Source organism: Marmota marmota, unplaced genomic scaffold (genome assembly GCF_001458135.2).
Source record: "Marmota marmota marmota unplaced genomic scaffold, marMar, whole genome shotgun sequence".
NCBI classification, from domain to species: domain Eukaryota; kingdom Metazoa; phylum Chordata; class Mammalia; order Rodentia; family Sciuridae; genus Marmota; species Marmota marmota.
Window position 1 is genome coordinate 13,244,257 of NW_026000205.1, and position 19,876 is coordinate 13,264,132.

General features: G+C 41.6%; 1 protein-coding gene and 1 non-coding gene across 2 annotated transcripts in view; both read right to left on the minus strand.

The window, feature by feature from the left end:
- Positions 1-10,836: 10,836 nt before the first annotated feature.
- Trnat-agu lies at positions 10,837-10,910 on the minus strand. Its single transcript has one exon. It is a non-coding gene; the product is annotated as a tRNA-Thr (tRNA).
- A 1,452-nt stretch (positions 10,911-12,362) lies between these two features.
- Positions 12,363-19,876, minus strand: part of Wdr88 (WD repeat domain 88) — a 39,207-nt gene continuing 31,693 nt past the window's right edge. Inside the window, exons 10-11 of the mRNA XM_015496926.2 lie at positions 15,399-15,491; positions 12,363-13,292 (exon numbers count right to left, since the gene is read on the minus strand). Of these exons, the coding sequence (XP_015352412.1) occupies positions 13,143-13,292; positions 15,399-15,491 (243 nt within the window). The 3' untranslated portion in view covers positions 12,363-13,142. The remainder of the gene's footprint in view (positions 13,293-15,398; positions 15,492-19,876) is intronic.

Here is a 19,876-nt window from a genome sequence, read left to right on the forward strand (position 1 = left end):
CAAAAAAAAAAAAAAAAAGATTAGGGATGTGGCTCAGTGGTTGAGTGCCCCTGAGTTCAATCCCTGGTACCAAAAAAAAAAAAAAAATAGTTTCAGCACATGTCAGTAGAGGTACGGAAATTTCTTTAGGGAAAGAAAAAAGTATGTACAATGTAGACCACCTAGGAAGTGAGAGACACATGCTGGGGTTTGTGGCTCTTTTAAAGGAAATTTGGTGAAGGGTTAGTATAAGAGGTGTATCGAGATGACATCAGTCTTGTGATCTCAATATGGCTTAGGGTGGTCTGGTCTTTCTAGTATCCATTCGAGGTTGAAGTGCTCTTCATTTTCTGATCCATAGATAATGCTAGAAGGTACCCTAAATTATAGGTTTCTCAAGATATCATATCTCTCTTAATCTATTTATTGTTGGGCTAAGTAACCGTGCATGGGGTAGATTTACAGATCTCCCAGAAATCTGGGAGTGACGGGCTGGGGGAGAGACGAGTTTAGGGAGTGACAGGCCTGTAAAAGTATGCGGAACTTCTGGATTAAAAATTTATTTCCTTGTCCTTCCTCTTTTCTGCCTCATTTTTTAAAAATTTCTTGTACCGTGCTTATAGACATATTTGCTAGATGACATGGGTTTGTGTGATTCTATTTCTGCACCTTCAGCTATGGTGGTTAAAACAAATTATTTTACTCTCCTGCACTAAAATGAGCTTTAGGATTCTCTGAAAGGGACTGAATCAGAGAAACATACTCTAGTACCACAATGAATCTGAGCAGCCTGGCCATCCCCAGGGCTGGATCCCCATAGATGTGTATTTGCTGGAAGTCACCTGCTTGGCAGCTGGCTCAGTTGCCTGCCCACATACCTGCCGCTCTCCTTAGCTGTGTGTCCCTGGGGCTGTGCCAGGGAAGCTCTGTGGGAGCACTCAAGAGCAGACTGGCTCCCTGGAGCATCAACCTGCATTTTGCCCTCTTCCTAGAGCAAGGCTGTATCCCAAATAGAGCACCCCAATAATCTACCACGCACACCAGAGAGAGCCTGACCAGTGGCCAACTTAGTAGCATTTTATTTTGTAAAATAATTGATCACAACAGGCTTTCTAAGAAGCCACTCTCTGTCCAGAGGTATGACAAAAGAAAGACTCTGAGGTGTCCTAAATTTAGCCACAAGGGCTAGGAGGGTGGAGGGAAGATGAGATGGGTAAGTTAGTTAATAGCTATGTGCCAAACACAACAAAAGATCATTTCAAGTTTTGAATTCCTGAATGTGTGTGGTAAAGTCCTTCCCTAGCATGCATAAGGCCCTGGGCTCCATCCCCAGCACAGCAAAGGAAAAAAAAACTTGAAATGATCTTTTNTCTCCTATGCACGCACATTTACACACACACCACCACCACCACCATCATCACCACCACATCCTGCTTGGGACTCCAGCCAAACTTGCAGTAACAAATACTCCTCATGGACTACCCCCTCATCCTGATCCTCTGATCCAGAATCAGTGAAGCGTCAACATAAACAACTTGTGCTTTCCTTCCTTCCCCCAGTTTTCACTATAAAAATACTTTTGGTTTTCGGCCCAGTGGACATTGCTCTAGTCTTGCTGCTGGAAGTGGCAGGAACTTGTTCCAGACCGTGGACCGTTGTTGGCTAGCATCTGTTGTGGCCCCAGTGAAACTTTTATTTCAGAGATCCCTCAGCCTCAAGAGTTCTGGCTTAACAAGTACCTCGGGGACACAGATTGGTGAGAAAGAAAAACATGAAGGTGGAAAGCCAGTCCACACAGAGTCTTAGAGTGCCTTTCCCTCCCCCTTAATGCCACTCCCAGCCTGAGTTTTCCCCTTCCAGACATGAACTCATATTTACAGCTCCCAGAACACACAGTAAACAATCCTCTTGTAGTAGAAGTGTTTGCTGAGTTTAAACATTTTGATGAGTTTTTGTATGAACTAGATGTTACGTAAGAAATTATGTAAAAAAATTTGCATGTGGTGCAAAATTATGGTTTCTGTCTCCATATTCGTTAGCCTATTACATAATAAAATCTGAATATAATATGTACAAATATTTTCACCATTCCATTTTTTTTTATTTTTGAAAATAACCACGTGATTGGAAAAGGTTGAAGCGAGGGAAATCTAGGAATGACTTTGTCTCCTGCAACTAAGAATCCAGCACAATAAGGACCCACCACCACCATCACCACCACCGTGGCCACCCTCAGTTCTTCCTGGGTGGCTGGAGACAGCACTCCTGTTGCAGAGGGCATCTTTCCCAAGGCTGAGGCCACTTCTCCAGACAGTCTTTAAATGTGAAATCCTACCCAGGAGCAGCTAATGGGGTATGCATATCGCTACCGCTGCCCTCCTTACCCAAATGAAACTTCCCTTCCTCTGTCTGGAACATCTCAGGCCAGAATGGTATAGGAGGTAGAGATAGGGTGTGATGGGACAGCCTCCCAAATGGAGGACACAGGCCATGACAAAGAAAAGTTCCACACACATGGAGCTGAGAGGCAGACTGGGGTGAACAAACAGATTGCTCTCAATGTGACTTTTATTGTTTCAACGTTCTTATTGAGATTATCTTTCGTGCAGTGAAATGCATAGAGCTTCAGCATTCAACATCCGCACCAAAATAAAGAGCATGTGTATCTTGCCCAAAAGTTCTTTTTTTGCCCCTTTTCAAGAAAAATATTCCTCTGCTGCACAGGCAACACTTGATCCGCTGTCACTATAGATTAATTTGCATTTTTTAGAGTTGCACATAAATGGAATCATAAACTAAGTTCTGTTTCCCCTCCAGGCAGTGTGTAAATATCAGTAATCCATTCTTTTTCATTGCTGTATAATGGCCTCTTGTCTGGATATACCACGATTTATTCCTCCCCATGAGGACACCAGGACTGTTCCTGGTTGTTGTCGTGTGTTCAGAGCACTTGTGAACATACGTATACAAGTCTTTTTATGGATTTTGTTTTCCTTTCTCTTGAATTAATACTAAAGAGTGGGATTGTTGGTAACCTGGCTTCTCAAATTCTGATAAAATTAGGGAATTTCCACTGTTCTCCTAACTCACTGGGCCCTTCTCCTGATGAAAGTTGTTCTGTCACTTATATGAATTGCAGATCTTTGGGGGGTGACATCTTTTTTCCCCCTTAAGATCAAATTTCTCATTCAATATTCCAATTTGCACAATATGGAATATGCCAAAAAGTCTGACAAACCATTGTTGATACTAAGAGGGTCAAACAAGAGGGCTGCTTTCAAGAGTTATATCCAAGCAACAAAAGCACTCCTCCACAGCAGGATTGTGTAATTAAAAATAAAATAGGAAAATTATCTCATTCATCATACCTAGAAATAAACTCAGCAAGAAATATTCAAGACCCAGACTAAGAACACTGTAACCTGATCTAAGAACTTGAAAGATGACTTGAGTAACTGGAAAGATAAAAGATACCATAACAAAGTTAAAAGGCAAATAAACAGACTGAGAGATGATGTTGATCACATCTCTAAAAGGCCAAGACTCTTATCCAACAAGACTCTCTTACGTACAAACCGGTAAGAAAAACAAATAGTACAACTGAAATACTAAGCAAGGGATGTGAACAGGAAACTTCACAGAAGAAATACAAATGGGCAAAAAACATGTAGATGAATGCCCAACTATGCTTGTAAGCAAGGGAAATGTGAATTAAAACAACAACGAAATGGTGTTTTACAAAGCTTTCCATGATGTTCCAGGATCTAGCGCAGGCAGGTGTGAAAGAGGACAAGGAAATCAATATGGCCTTTAGAGAGAGCTATTTGGCATCAACTATTAAGTAAAACGTGTACAAGCTACGCTCAGTTATCCTATCTCACCTTTATCCTAGAAAAACTCATGTGCACAAGAATCCATGTGTGAGGAAAGCACCATCCTAGCTTCCCAGCTGTGTCCATTGCAGTAGAATCTCCAGACCACCCCTACACCATCACTCTATCCACCACCTAGTTAGGGGCCCCTGATTCATGCAGTGGCCACAGGCAAGCAAAGAACACTCTAGAGCAATACATAGAAATATAAGGAATCTAGGGGCTCTCACCTGTAAAGATTTATAAGATCTATTTGCTGATCGTTTATGTAAAAAAAAAAAAAAAAAACTGCACATGAAATTTAATCCCAGGAATGCAAGGTTGGTTGAATATCCAAAAACAAATTATCGTATCAATAGAACAAAAACCAGAAATCATATGATCATCTCAACAAATGCAGAAAAGCATTTGACAAAAACCCAACACTTTCATGATAAGCACACTCAACAAAACTAAAAATAGAAAGAAATTTCAACCTGAAAAAAGGTAACATTACCCTTAACATTGAAAGACTAGATGCTTTGCCCATCAGATCAGAAATAAGACAAAAATGTCTGCTCTCACCACTTCTATTTTACATGTTACTGAAGGTTTAACAGGGAAATTAGACAAGAAAATTACATAGATGGAAAAAGAAAGTAAAACTATCTCTATTTACACCTGACACAACACTGTTATATAAACATATGCAGAAAATACAAAGGAATTCATGAGAATGAGTGAGGTTTAACTAAGAGTATGAAGAATAAACAAAGACTCTTTAGTTAAAAAAAAAGAAAAAGAAAGAAAGAAAAATCATGAAAATATTAAGGAATTCACTTAAAACTATTAGAACTAGTAAATGAGTTTAGTGAGGTTGAAGAATATAAGATTGAGACACAAAAATCAATTGTATTTCTACACATTTGTAATTAACAATATAAAAATGCAGTTAAAGAAGCAATTACCTTTTTAGTTACATCAAAAAGAAGAAAATACATCAGAATAAGCTTAACAAAATAAATGCAAAGTTTATGTTCTGAAAATAAAATAACATTGTTCAAAGAAATTAAAGAAGACCTAAATAAATGGGAAAACATATCGTGTTATGGAGAGAAGGATTTAATATTATTAAAGGTTAACAATATGCCCATAAAATGATCTACAGATTCAACACCGTCCCTCTCAAAATCCCAGCTGGATTCTTGGCAGAAATTGACAGACTGATTCTAAAACTCATGGAAATTCAAGAGAATTAGAATAAACTGAACAATCTTGAACAAGAATAGCTTTGGAGAATTCGGTTCTTAATTTGTGCTTAAAACTTAGCACAAAGTCCCAGTTATCAAGACAGTGTGGTATGAAATTGGACCCCTACTTCATATCACAAACAAAATTAACCCAAAATGGATAGGAACCCTAAATGTAAGAGCAAAAACTATAAAACCCTTAGGGGAAAAAAGTCAACATAAATCTTAGTGACCTTGGATTTGGCAATGGAATCTCAGATATGATATCATAAACAACAGAAAAGAAATAGATTAGTTAGACTTAATCAAACTTAAAATTTATTGTACTTCAAATGACAGTTTCAAGAAAGTGAAGAGAACCAGTTGTCATGGTACACACCTGTAATCTCAGCAACTCAAGAGGCTGAGGCTGGAGGATCACAAGTTCAAAGCCACCTCAGCAATCTATCGAGGCCCTAAGCAACTTAGCAAGACTCTGTCTTAAAATTTTAAAAAATTAAAAAGGGGCTAGGGGGAAAGTGGTAATGCATCTCTAAGTTTAATCCCTAATATCAAAAATAAGGAAGAGGAGAAGGAAGGGTAGGGGAGAAAAAGGTTGTAGGAGCTAGGTGCAGTGGTATATGACTATAATCACAGTGATTCAGAAGCCCAAAGCAGGAGGATCACAAGTTCAAGGCCAGCCTCAGCAACTTAATGAGGCCCTAAGCAAATTAGTGAAACCCTGTTCAAAATTTAAAATAAAAAGGGCTGGGGATATACCACAGTGGTAAAGTGCCCCTGGTTCAATCTCCAGTACCAAAAAAAAAAAAAAAAAAGCAGTGAAGAGAGAATTCTCAGAATGGCAAAGAGATTTTCCATTTATATATCTGATAAGGGATTCATACCAGATTATATGAAGAATCATCACAGCATGATAATAAAAAAGCAGGCTAAGGATCTGAGTAGACATTTCTCTAAAGAACACACATGAGTAGACAAGAAGCATACAATAAGATGTGTGCTTCATTAGTCAGCAGAAAAATACAAATCAAAACCAACAGCAAGGGCTGGGATTGTGGCTCAGTGGCAGAGCACTTGCCTAGTGTGTGTGAGGCACTGGGTTTGATTCTCAGCACCACATATAAATTTAAAAATAAAATAAAGGTGCATCAACAACTAAAGAAAAAAAACAACGAGATACCACTTTTTATCCATTAGGATGGCTATAATCAGAAAGACAGTAATAGTAAGAGTATCAAGGAGAAATTGGAAGCACCTTGATTAACAGTTTTTGGGGGGTAAAATAAAATTAACATGATGGTTAATTTTATGTGTCAGCTCAACTTGGCTGAGACTCACATCTGAATGTGTGGTCAAAGTGAAGCAGACTGCCCTCCCTACTAATGGTGGGTGGCCATATCCAATCAACTGGAGACCAGACTAGAACAAGACTGGACTAGAACAAAAAGTCTGAGTAAGAGGAAAACTCCTCCTTCCTAAATGCTTGAATTGGAACATCGCTCTTCTACTGTCTTTGGACTTAAACTGAAAAATTGATTTTTCTTGGTTCTTGAGCTCACCAGCCTTCAGGTTGGAACTTGACATCAGCAACTGCAGCTTCCTGACACATCTTGAGACCTCTCAATCTATAACCATATGAGCCAATTCTTATGAGAAATCCCTCTCCTCTTCCTTTTCCTCTTCCTCCTCTTCCTCCCCTTCTTCTGCTGCTTCTTCTTATGATTATTACTATTATTCTTCTTCTTCCGCTTCCCCTCCTCTCCTCCCGCTCCTTGTACCCCCTTATCTGAAATGTGTGGGACTAGAAGTGTTCCATTCTGACTTTTTTCAGAATATTTGCATATATATACTGAGATGTCTTGGGGATGGAATCCAAAACTAAACCCAAAATTTACACACACACACACACACATATGTATTTTTTACATAGTCTGAATGTAATTTTATACAATATATTTAATGATCTTGTGCATGAAACAAAGTTTCATGGTGTGGAATTTTCCACTCATGGTGTCATATCAGCACTCAAAAATGTTTCAGATGGGCTGGGGATGTGGCTCAAGCGGTAGCGCGCTTGCCTGGCATACGTGCGACCAGGGTTCGATCCTCGGCACCACATACAAACAAAGATGTTGTGTCCACCGAAAACTAAAAAATAAATATTAAAAAAAAATGTTTCGGATTTTGGATTTTGGAATTAGATATGCCTAACTTAAGGGGTGGGGATGTGGTCACTGGTGGCAGATTTGCCTATCTTGGACTTGCACAAGACCCTGGGTTCAATCCCTAGCACCACAAAAAAGCTGGGGTAGAGGGATACTTTGCACATGAACACACACACACACACACACACACGTGCACACATTTTCTCATGTATTTATTATGTTTCTCTGGAGAACTCTCATACAAGGGAGTAATGAAAATGTTATGGATATGATTATGGTGTTGGCATATGTAACTTTATAAAATAAACTAAAAAACACTGAAATACACACTTTAAGCTGGTGAGTTGTGGGGTATCTGAATCATGTCTCAAGAAAGCTATAATCAACAAACACATCCCACACACCCTCTTACACTCTACACATGTCACCTCCACGGGAATGCCCAGAGAAGGATCTGGAAGGAATGGGAACTGATAAAGGATTTTCCTGTCTTACTCCCTTTAACAGAAACCCCTAAGGTAGGTAGGAATTTCTGTCATCTAAGGGTGAATATAACTCATTTGGTTCTTGGGACAACCCGATGAGGTGTCTACTGCTAGGAACCCCATTTTACCCAGGCAGAAACTGAGCTACAAAATGTGTGTGTTTAGCATGAGACAGAGTCTGGCTCTGGTCCCCTGAACCACAGGGGAAAAGAGAAAGAGAGAAATTCAGTGAGAGTGAAATGGAGAAATGTGCCCAGTGTTTTATCACTGGCCTCAAATACTGTGGTTGCCAATAAATGCACACAGCTATGTGGCAAACGGCTTTGTCCCTGGGCATTCTAACCTATTACGCTATATTGCTTCTCATATATTTTGGTTCTCATTTCTTACTTGAATTTTCATCATGAGGGTGTATTGAGATGATGGTTTGATTCTAAAACTTTATTGAAATAATAATTCTATCATCTACTCAAGACAATTCACTCAACATTCTGAAAGGGGTTCTCAATGAACAGGGAGCTATCCTTATATTTGATCCATAATTTGAAGAATTCATCTCAGGGAGAGACATCAGGACAAACCCCCACATCTCCAATACTCACACTTACCCTGCTCTCTGATGATCCTACAAGGCCCCACATGTACTTTCTGTGATTCTCAAACTTCTTAATCTTGGGATCTCTTTGCACTCTTAAAAAAAATATTGAGGATCCCAAATTAGCATTTGTGTATTTAAATTATATCTATCGACATTTAAGATATTAATTGGGGGATTGGGGTTGTGGCTCAGTGGCAGAGCACTTGCCTGGCATGTGTGAGGCACTGAGTTTGATCCTCAGCACCACATATAAATAAATAAAAAATAAAGGTACATCAACAACTTAAAAATATTTAAAAATTTTTTTTAAAAAGATATTAATTGGGTGCAGTGGTGAACACCTATAATCCCAGCAGCTTGGAGGTTGAGTTAGGAGAATCACAAGTTCAAAGACAGCCTCAACAACTTAGCTGTCTCAAAATAAAAAATAAAAAAGTTCTGGGGATGCGGCTCAGTGATTAAGCACCCCTGAGTTCAATCCCTGGTACACAAGAAGGAAGAAAAGATATTAGAAGTTAAAGCTGAGGAAAAAATATGATACTTATTCATTTAAAAACAACAATAATAAGCAGGTTACATGTTAACACAATAACATCTGTATGAAACTATTTGAAAAATAAAACAAAAATTTAATGAGAAGAATGGCATCATTTTACCTTTTTGCAAAGCCCTTTTGAATTTTTTTATTGATGCGCTATAATTATATATAGTAGTGGAACTCTGTGACATACTTGTACATGCACATAATACAAAGCTATTTCATGCTGGGTTCCACAGAAGACAGCTGGACTGTCATATCTGTTCTTGCATTTGGTCTGTTGTGATGAGTTATTTTGGTTGAAGCACATGAAGAAATTCTGTGAATAAGTAGGTTGCTATGCTGGACGCTGACCTAGGGGACAATGAGAGGAGCCTGCTCAAAGGGGTGACACACTGAAGGACCAGAAATGTGAAGGACCCATTCCTGCAAAGTCTCTGGAAACAGCATTCCAGACACCAGGCACAGCACTGCAAAGGCCCTGAGGCAGGAATATCTAGGCATTTTTTAAGAATGGAAGGAAAGATAAACTTCACACTGGTCCATTCTTTTTTTTTTTTTTTTTTTTTTTTTTTTTTGGCTTTGCTTACTGCCCAAAGATACTTATTCCATTAGATGACTTCAAGTCATCTGCTGCATACTATCCTTGGTTCACAAATGCTTTTCTTTAGCTGACCACGCCCCCCCCCACGCCTAAATTTCAGACTCACACCCCCAACCAATACCCAGCTCAGCTTAGGAATAAAGACCAACTAGAAATATCCAGCTCCACAATGACCCCAGCCCAGTTTCCAATAAATTTATCACTGATTGGGTGTTCCTTTCAGCACTGCAAAGCCTCAAAATAATCCTTGTCTTTTAATATTTCTTAGTTGAATAGGTGGACACGCTACCTTTATTTATTTTTATGTGGTGCTGAGGATCAAACCCAGTACCTCACACAGTGCCAGGCTCTACCACGGAGGTACAACCCCAACCCCAAGTTTTGGATATTTTATTTTGGGTTTTTCTATCCCATCAAGTCTAACAAAATATCATGTGTGTCTCCTGCTGTGTGAGTTAAGTGAATACACATATAACCATTGTTTTTTTCACTTTCAGTGTTCAGAAAATACACAAGATATGCAACACGCTTTATTATAAAACGCACTTAATGTTACATCATTTTGCCCAGGTGTAGGCTGGGCCCCCCAAAAAAGTGTTCGGAGGAGGTGAGGCTAAGCTATTATCTTGGATAAGGTTAAGTTCATTTACGACGCGACAGTTTACTGGTGTAACTTTCCAGTAAGTGGAGGAGCCTCTGCACTTAGCACACAGCCTCGTGCCATGTCTGCAATTGCTGCAGCTCACTGGAACTGTCTGAGCTAAATGAATTCCCGAGGAACTTTTTAAAAGCTTCAATGCGTCCCTCATCCCCACCCCGCACCCCCAAAGCCCTGGATTCAATTGCTCTGGAGTAGGTCCCCAAGTGCCAGAGTATTTATTTACAGGGCCTCAGCACAGCAATCAGCAACCACCGGCAAGCTTAGGTTCGTCCCCACACTGGCGTCTGAGCTCGTTTTGAATGCGTTCTGCCAACTGTCACACTGGTGGACTCCACTCCGCAGGCCTCCCCTTTGGGCCGCACTTGACCTCGCTAAGCCTCAAAGATATGCAACAGATTTATTATGCGTGTATGGAGGGAGAAGGGGAAATCAGCAGTGCTTGTAAGGTAGCGAAGCATGGTTGCAGTTTCCTGGCGTGCAGAGAGGCAAAGTCAGCTCTGGGGAACCCGGGAGAGCAGAAGCTGAGGCCGGTCACACGTAGTCTAGCACGCAACCCTGACGCCACGCCCCGCCATCAGCTGGGGCCTGGATTAAAAGGGTCTTTCTGGTTCGCCCTTAGGTCCCATGAGAGAGGGGGTATTGGGCGGTGGGCGGGGACGCAAAGCGGAAGCAAAAGGGTAACGAGAGAGCTGGAACGCTCGGTTGAGGCACCGCTGGGATTCGAACCCAGGATCTCCTGTTTACTAGACAGGCGCTTTAACCAACTAAGCCACGGCGCCGCCCGTGTAAGCAGCGCGAGAAACTATTCCCCATCTCTAGTCACTCCATGAGCCACGCGCGTGCGCAGAGGCTTTTTGATTTTTGAGTTTTAGGCGGCGAGGAGGCTGGATGCCGGCGCATGCGTGGCGTACATGCTTGCTGGCCTCGGAGAAAGCGAACTCCACTTGGCGCGTGGGGCCTGGGCGGGCCTGGTTTCCCGGTGCCGGTAGCGTCTCCTCGACGGAAACCGGATACCTGCCTGTACCTTTGTGGGGTCCTCGTTCAAGGTCTGCGCTTTTTGCTCGCCAGGCGTGGCGCAGTCCGGAGAACCCACGACCCGACTGCGCAGCGGGGCTGCTGGCTCGGCCCTCGGGACACCCTGGGAACCCCGGCCCCACCAGCACCGCGCCCTCAGCCAGAGCCGGCCGCCGGCCCTGCCAGCCCCCGGGGGCCCATAACTTCATTTGGGCCGCTTCTTCCTGAGTCAGGGTAGCATCGCAGGGTACTCAGGGGACCCTGAGCTATCACAGCACCCAGATAGGGCAAGTAGGAGTCCTCCCACCCAGGCTCCCCTCTTGCTCCCCCGGGGTCTCCGCCCCCAGGCATACCAGCTACTTGTCCCAGCACTTTTCGGAGGGCTTTTGGGTAACACAAACGCGTGGAAGAGTCAGCCGCAGAGCTGTTGAGTCTGTACAAAAATATGAGCACGGGAAGGCTCGCTCTAGTCTTTTTCGTAATACCAACCTAGGTGCCCATCGGTAGGGGCAGTGTTCATAAATGCTGTCTAGCTGTCCTCCACAGCCACAGTGATGACTACGTCTGTAGTGTCTTCACGTGTTGGAAGGCCTCAGAACATCTGCAAGGAGGGAGGCCTCTTGCTGGGAAGGTGTAAGTGGAGTTTTGACAAGTTCATAATAAGTCGTTGTAAGTAAGTGAATAAATACTAAGCAGCCAATTTTAATCTAAGCAATAACCCTACACACACCCTCCCACCCTTGTGACTCACAGGGAAGGCACTAAACATGGGGCTTCCCTAAATGATTCTCAGATTATTGTGCTAATGCACAAAATCTTTGGATGCCAAACAATGGATACTGTAAATCAGTCCTGCAATCAAGTTTCTAAAATGGAGCACAGAACATATTAATGATATTGGGCCAAAAAAATCATGTGAAATTCACCAAATGGAACAGGAGAATCTTCACATTTTTTAACTGAAAAGTCTTTCTGGATCAATGTTCTACAATATGCAGTGGAAGCAGGAAGACCGCTGCACATATGCATGGGCATTCTGGAAATTCAAAAGTCTGGGGCAGAGAGCATGAAACATCCTGTGGTGGAAATACCACCACCACCTCTTGCATATTCAGACCTTCCTCTGCTCTAGGCAGATGGCCATCTGGGAGCACTAGCCAGTGTCTTAGTTGGTTTTGTTTTACTACAAAAAAATACCTGAGTCTGGGTACTTTATAGAGAAAAAATATTTATTGAGCTCATGGTTCTAGAGGCAGGAAAGTTCAAGATCATGCAGTGACATCTGATTAGTGCTTCATATGGTCATAACATGGCAGGTGGCATCACATGACAGGAGCACATGTAAGAACAGCAAGTAGCACATGTAGAAGAAACCAAACACAGGGGTGGCCTAACATTATAACAATCTGCTCTTGAAGTAGCAAATTCAGTCCCCTGATATCTAACCCACTTCCAAGAAGCAGGTATTGATACCTTCCCATGATGTGTCCGCCATTGGGGACCAAGCTTCCAGGATATGAACTCTTAGGGAACAAATCATAGTCAAACCATATAAGCCACAATGCCTTGCCATTGTGGGGACCCCCACACATCTTCATGTTCATTTGACAAACCCATCCTCGGGAAATGGTGATACCAGTCCCAGAGGCCCAAGACTCCAGAATAGGAGTCCATAACACATCCCCAAAATGAGACAGAATGAACACCAGGACGTTAAGCTTAGAAATAGCAAACTGCTTCTACAATTCATATGCACACTTGTTTTCCAAAGGAATCTAGATTTATTCTGCATGAAAACTGAAGTGTTCAACCCTCAAGGATGCTGTGGAGCTGAGGAGGTGGCCCTGCACTGAGAGCCCAGCCAGGGATTGGCCCCTACCCCAGTCTCACAGGCCCACTCAGGTGGGGAGGGACCCTGAGAAGGATCCCTGCAGAGAGCCCCACAACCTGGGTGACAGGTGACCCATGATCAAGTCAATGAAAGGGCCCAGTGGCCGTCAGTCCTCCTTGTTCTCTGTTTCTGATGATGATGATGAAGCCGCTGCTGGCAAGTCCATCGCATCTCTCCGGCAGAAGATACATTTGGTGACTATTTCAAATGAGCTGTCACTTTCCAAGGTAGAAAATGGCCTGTCACATCCTTCGCACTGACGTGAAATATTTTAAGAGCAGAAAGGAGGTGCTGGTCAGAAAAGATCAGGGCATTAAGTTGGAATCCTCCCCCCATCATCTGACTACTTTGGACTGGGCTGAAGTAAGGGCTCCCCTCTCAGGAGCCTCTAACCTCAGAGTAGAGTCCACCCTACTGAGCGAACCCACATGGGCTTCTGCTCTCCCCCAACCCCACCTCCAAGCTAAGCAGATGCTGCCAGCTCAGGTCCCCTCCTGTGAGGGCCCTGAGGGCAGGAGTGGCAAGCCCCTGGGCAGCCAGGATGACAGGGCAGGTGTCCAAGCCTGTCTGGTGCTCTGTGCAGAGCAGAATTGTGGGAAAAGGGGGATGTCCTACCTCCCTGACATGCTAGGGAACACCCGACTTTTACCAAACCACAAGAGGTAAGCAGACAAGATTGCTGAACAAAACAGGGATTTCGACTAGATTGACATAGGTGCTGAGCACACTCTTCTATCCTGAGCCTTTGTCTGACCAAAACATGTAGAATGGTGGATACAGATGGCACAGCTCACCACATCAACTGCAGCCTACTAAGGAGTGAGCAGTGCCAAGCAAGGGTGGGGGACTCTTAAGGCCACAGCAGAGGCCAATCAGCCGTTCCCACCCCAGCACAGACCCCTTGGGACAGGCCTGCACAATGGCATTCCCCTGTCCTGGCACTCCAAGCCCCTGTGCTTTTGCCTACTTTGCCCACACTCTGGCCAGCTGGAGGGACTTGACAGACCCTGCCTGGGGCAGGCCTTTTGGGAAATCTGCCCTCTGAGGTTTCTCCTGTTGATTCAGAGCAAGTCAAGTGCAGTGGGTTCATCTTTGCTACAGCTTCAGGTAGGTCTCTTTCTTCTTTCTTTTGCAAGAAAGATATTTGATCCTTTACCTACCTTCTTCAGCAGCTCCAGGTCTTATGGAACAGTCTCCGTGGGTCCAACCCCAAAACAACAAGGCTCCCAGAGGAGGAAGCTCCAGGGCAAGTTGGTAAGGGACAGAGATAATCGGTGCTTTGTGGCTAGTCAGCTTCCAGGGTCTAAGGACTAACATGGTCACAAAGGCCTTGAGGACTAGCTGGCCACAAAGACAAGGTCCATGTGGGTCCCGTCTCTCACCTCCCTGCCCTGCAACACTGCTCACAGATTAGCACAGTCCCAGAAGCAGTACAAGAACTTTTTTTTTTTGTACTGGAATTGAACACAGGGTTGCTTTATATATACGAACTATATCCCCAGCCCTTTTAATTTTTTTTATTTCTTTTTTTTTTGAAACAGGGTTCACTAAATTGCTTAGGGTCTTGCTAAATTACTGAGGCTGGCCTTGAATTTGCAACCCTTCTGCCTCAGCTTCCTGAATTGCTGGGATTATAGGTGTGTGCCACCCCGTCTGCCACCCACTCTGCCAGCCAGAACTTCCGAGGGCTTGGTGGTAGAGGGGCACATCTTCTGCCTCTGTGGCTGGACCTTGAGGAGCCGGGTGAAGCAAAACATGGGCCCACCCTACTACCAAGCACTTGCACTAGAGAAACATGGGTTCCTGAGCCTGTTGCATGGAAAACAGAGAACTGGGGCCCAACCAGTTTCTGCGGCTAGAACATAGAAGGCTTACACAGTCCAGCTGTGTGTCCACCATTTCTCCACTGACCAGAACTCCCCCGGGCCCCATCTTCTCCAGGCCCTCTCATTCACTCCACTCCACCTGCCTCAGGGGCCCTGCACTGGCTGTCCCCACTGCTGGGGAATCCTTCCCCTAAATATCTGCCCAGCTCTCTCCTTTAACACCATCCAGTCTGCACATGTGTCACCTTCTCAGAGACCCCCACCTTTTGAAATATTGCAACTCCAAGCACTCCCATTGTCCTTTCCTCTGTTATTTATCTTAGAATTATTGATCATTATGTGACTTACTGCATATTTTTCTTGTGTCTTTATACCTTGTCTCCTCTTTTAGAATTTAAGCTCCACAAGGCAAGAAATTCACTCTGTTTGTCCACAGTTATTCCCCAGTTGCCCAATACATGTTAGCTCAAAGAATAAATTAAACTGTACAGGGTTAATAAACATCTTCACTGAGCTTAATTTTACCCAATACCCACCTGTTTCACTAGAGTCCCCATAGCCTTTTGGTTCTCAATTACCAAAGGAACTTGGTCGATCTTTTCAATATTCCATAGTCTCATGGTCCTATCCTAAAACAGGTTAAACAGTAAACCAGCTGTCACCAAAAAAAAAAAAAAAAAAGACTGTGGTATATCCTTACAATGGAATATCATTCAATGGCCAAAAGAAACATGCTGTCAAGCCACAAAAAGACACAGAGGAAACTTAAATGCACATTATTAAGCCAAAGAAGCTATTCTGAAAAGGCTACAGACTACATAATTCCAATGATATGATATTCTGGGAAAGGGAAAACTATAGACAGTAAAAAGAGCAGTGCTTTTCAGGAGTTCTGGGGAAGAGGAGGAAAGATTTTTAGGGCAGTAAAACCATTCCACATGCTACCCAGTAGTGGGTACATGGCATGCACTTGGCAAAACCCATAGACTGTACAACACAGAGTGAAACAATATAAACTATGAACTCTAGTTAACAATTCCAGAAAGGAATGCAGTCTTGTTGACATCTTGATTTTAGTCCAGTGAAACTTCGTTGGACTTCTATCCTATGGAATGTTAAGACATTAAATTTGTGTTGTTTCATGTTTAAACAGTGCCGTCTGTGGTAATTTTTTATTGCATCAATTAAAAAAAAAACTAATAAACTGAATAATGTTACAGTTCCTAAGTCAACAGTCGCAACTAAATGTCTTACAGAGAAACAATGGGAAATTTAGGGAACAGGCGTGTTGGCCCCTTGCAGTACAGAGTTGTCAGTTTTTACCAACAATCACAGTTTCCGCATATCAAATGGTTTGTCAAATCAGGGCAAAAAAGAAAAAGAAATGTTCCCCATAGTTCCTAGATACTTTGATTCCAAAGTCAGAGTTTCAGATTCTCTCCTGGATTTCCATAAAGATTATTTTACTTTATTTTTTGGTATTGGAGATTGAACTCAGGGGCAGTTACCACTTTACCATTGAACTACATCCCAGTCCTTTTTATTTTGAGGCAGGGTCTAAGTTGCAGAGGCTGGTCTCCAACTTGTGATCCCCCTGCCTCAACCTCCTGAGTCACTGGGATTAGAGGGATTTGTCACAGTGCCTGACTTTTATGAAGATGTTAATGAATCTGCAAAAAAACATTTTTAAAAAGCCTGCTGATATTGGGCTGGGATTGTGGCTCAGCGGTAGAGCACTCGCCTAGCATGGGCGGGACCCAGGTTTGATTGTCAGCACCACATAAAAATAAAGGCATTGTGTTGTGTCCGTCTTCACCTAAAAAATAAATATATTTATAAAAAAAGTCAATCAGGGTAAATAATAAAATATTTTAAAAAGAAAAAAAAGCATGCTGATATTTATCTAAACACAAACTAGGCTTTACTCACTTATCTACATATTCAGCAGAAAGTGAAAATGTAAACTTTGGCAAACTCCGTTCATTCTATAAACTTTTAATGAAAGTAAATGAAAAGCTAAATGTCCAGCACACCTTGCATCACACATTCCTAAAAAGGAGTGCAATTTATTTACCTATAATGTTGGGTCTTTCATAGTAAGAGTTTGGGGTACTTTTCACCTTCCTCAATCTGTATGAAGTACTAAGTTGATTTTAGAAATGGAAGGAGACATCTCCTTTAAACATGTGCCTGCCACTTGGCTATTATTATTTCTAGCTATCAAAAGAAGTTTAAGTGATGAGTTGCTGCAAAAATCATATTTTTAAGGTATAGAAAAAGACGAATGTTACATAATTTTGAAATACATCAAGGAAACAGAGAAAAGAATAACCATAACACAAATTTATTTACTAGTTTTCTAAAACTATTTGATGATCTTTGAAGAGGCCATCATGAGTCAAAAAAAAAAAAAAGTGATTGCACCTGAGTTGTTCAATGTTAGTGCAGCTTATGACAAAAATTATATGGTGTAAAGTTGCTCATTTTCTGAAAAATACTATAATGTATTTGGAATCCAACTAATATATCACAAGTTCAAATTACCTCTGTGATTTAAAACAATTTTCCCTGAGAAAGCAAGATCTAAATTATGATGTCATCCAATGTGCTTCAGAATGTTTAAAAATAATGGACATTTTACATGGGTGCAGTCTGCATGATGAAAATCTGAGGGCAAAGGATCTGGATGACAAATATCTGGTCTATTAAAACAAGCCTGTAAACTAAGTACACTTGGATGTTTTTGGAGAGCTGAAAAGTAATTCCTACAAAGCTAAAAACCTGATGTTGCTAGTAAGAAATTTCTAAGTATTCCATGTACAAATCCTTTTGTTGGGGGAATATTTAGCTTTATGTTCTGGGCTGACCTAGGAATTACTATCATGTGAACTTGATAAGAACAGAGTTGCAAGAATTTTGTTTGACAGGTTTCAGCTTCACCTTTTCATAAAAGAAAAGTATGTCCTAGCTGGGCACGGTGGTACATATCTATAATCCCAGTGATTTGGGAGGCTGAGGCAGGAGGATTGCAATTTTGAGACCAGACTCAGCAATTTAACAAGGTCCTAAGCAACTTAGGGTAGAGTGTCCCTGGGTTCAACCAGAAGGGAGAGGAGAAGGAGGCAGAGGGTGGGGAAAAGGAGGAGGAGGACCTAAAGAATCAGGCAGTTCAAAAAAGTATGAAAAAAGAAAAGTAAAAAATATCCTGCTATATTATGGTCAAAAAGAAATATGTCATTGTTAGGTTTATTATGGTAAAACATATAAAACATTATCATTTTAGTCATTCATAATCATACAGTTCAGTGATATTTAAATACATTCACCAAGTTGTGTTACCATCACCACTATGATCTCAGGTTTTTTATCATTCCCAATAGAAACTCCACTATCAATAATAACTTCCCTTCACCACTCCCTCCAGCCCAGGCAAACACCATTCTACCTGTCTTTATGAATGTAACAACTCTACGTCCCTCGTGTAGGTGCATTTATACAGTATCTATCCTTTGCAACTGGCTTAGTTCATTTAGCATAATGTCTTCAAGGTCCATCAAGGTTGTAGTATGTCAGAACTTCCTTCCTTTAATGGTCAAATAATATTCTATTTTATGTATATGTCACATTTTGCTCATCCATCATTCCTTCTACCTTTTAGCTACAGTCAATAATGCAGCTATGAACATGGATATACAAGTATCTTCTTGAGTCCCTGCTTTCATTCTTTTGGGTATATACCCTGCAGTGGAATCGACAGGTCCTGTGGTAGTTTAGTTCTACATCTGACCTTTTGAGAAACTGCCAAACTGTTTTCCATCGCAGCGACACTACTTTACATTCCCACTGGCAAATGCACAAGGTTTCCAGTTTCTCCACATGCTTTCCAACACTCCACATGCTGTCCACTGTGGTTTTGACTTAGATTTCCCTAAGGACCACTGATGTTGAACACCTTTTCATGTGCTTATTGGTCAGCAGTTTAATTTTCTTTGAAGGAATGTCTATTCGAGTCCTCTGCCTATTTTTGGATTGGGTTTTTTGTTGTTGTTGTTGGGCTTTAGAAGTTCTTTATATACTATGGACATGAATCCTTAAGAGATACATGATTGGCAAATATTCTCTCACTCTGTAGGTTTTTTTTTTTTTTTTTTTTTTGCTAGTATCTATTGACATAAATGTTCTTTGATAAAGTCCAACATATTTGTGTGTGTGTGTGTGTGTGTGTGTGTGGCTCTTGTTCTTATATTCGTGAAACTGTTGCCAAACCCAGTATCATGAAGATTTTCTCGAATGTTTTCTTTTAAGAGTTTTGTAGTTTTAGTTCTCAAGTTTAATTCATTTTGAGTTAATTTTTATACAGTTGTCCCTTCATATCCACAGGGCATAGGTTCCAAGATTTCCCAAGAATACCAAAATCCATTGTTAACTGAATCCATGGATATAGAACTCAGGAAAATAGAGGGATGCCTGTATATGGTATGAGGTACAGGTTCAATTTCATTATTTGGATGAGGATATCCAGTTTTCCTAGCACCATGTTATTTACTAGTTTTCTAAAACTATTTGATGATCTTTGAAGAGGCCATCATGAGTCAAAAAAAAAAAAAAAAAGTGATTGCACCATGTTGAAAAGACTGCTTTTTCTCCCAAAATCAATTGAACAAATAAGTTAGGGTTTATTTTTGATTTGCTATTCTATTCTATCTATCTATATGCCTGTCCTATGCCAGTACCATATATTTTTGTTTGTTTATTTTGGTACTAGGGATTGAACCCAGGGGCATTTAACCACTGAGTCACATCCTCAGCCCTTTATAATTTTTTTTTTTTAATTTTGAGACAGGGTCTTGCTAAGTTGCTTTGGCCCTTGCTAAATTGCTAAGGTTGACTTGCAATCCTCCTGCCCCAGCCTCCAAAGCAGTTGGGATTATAAGCATGCACCACTGCACCCAGCTCAGTACCACAAATTTTTTAAAATATTTTTTAGTTGTCAATGGATTTTATTTTATTTATT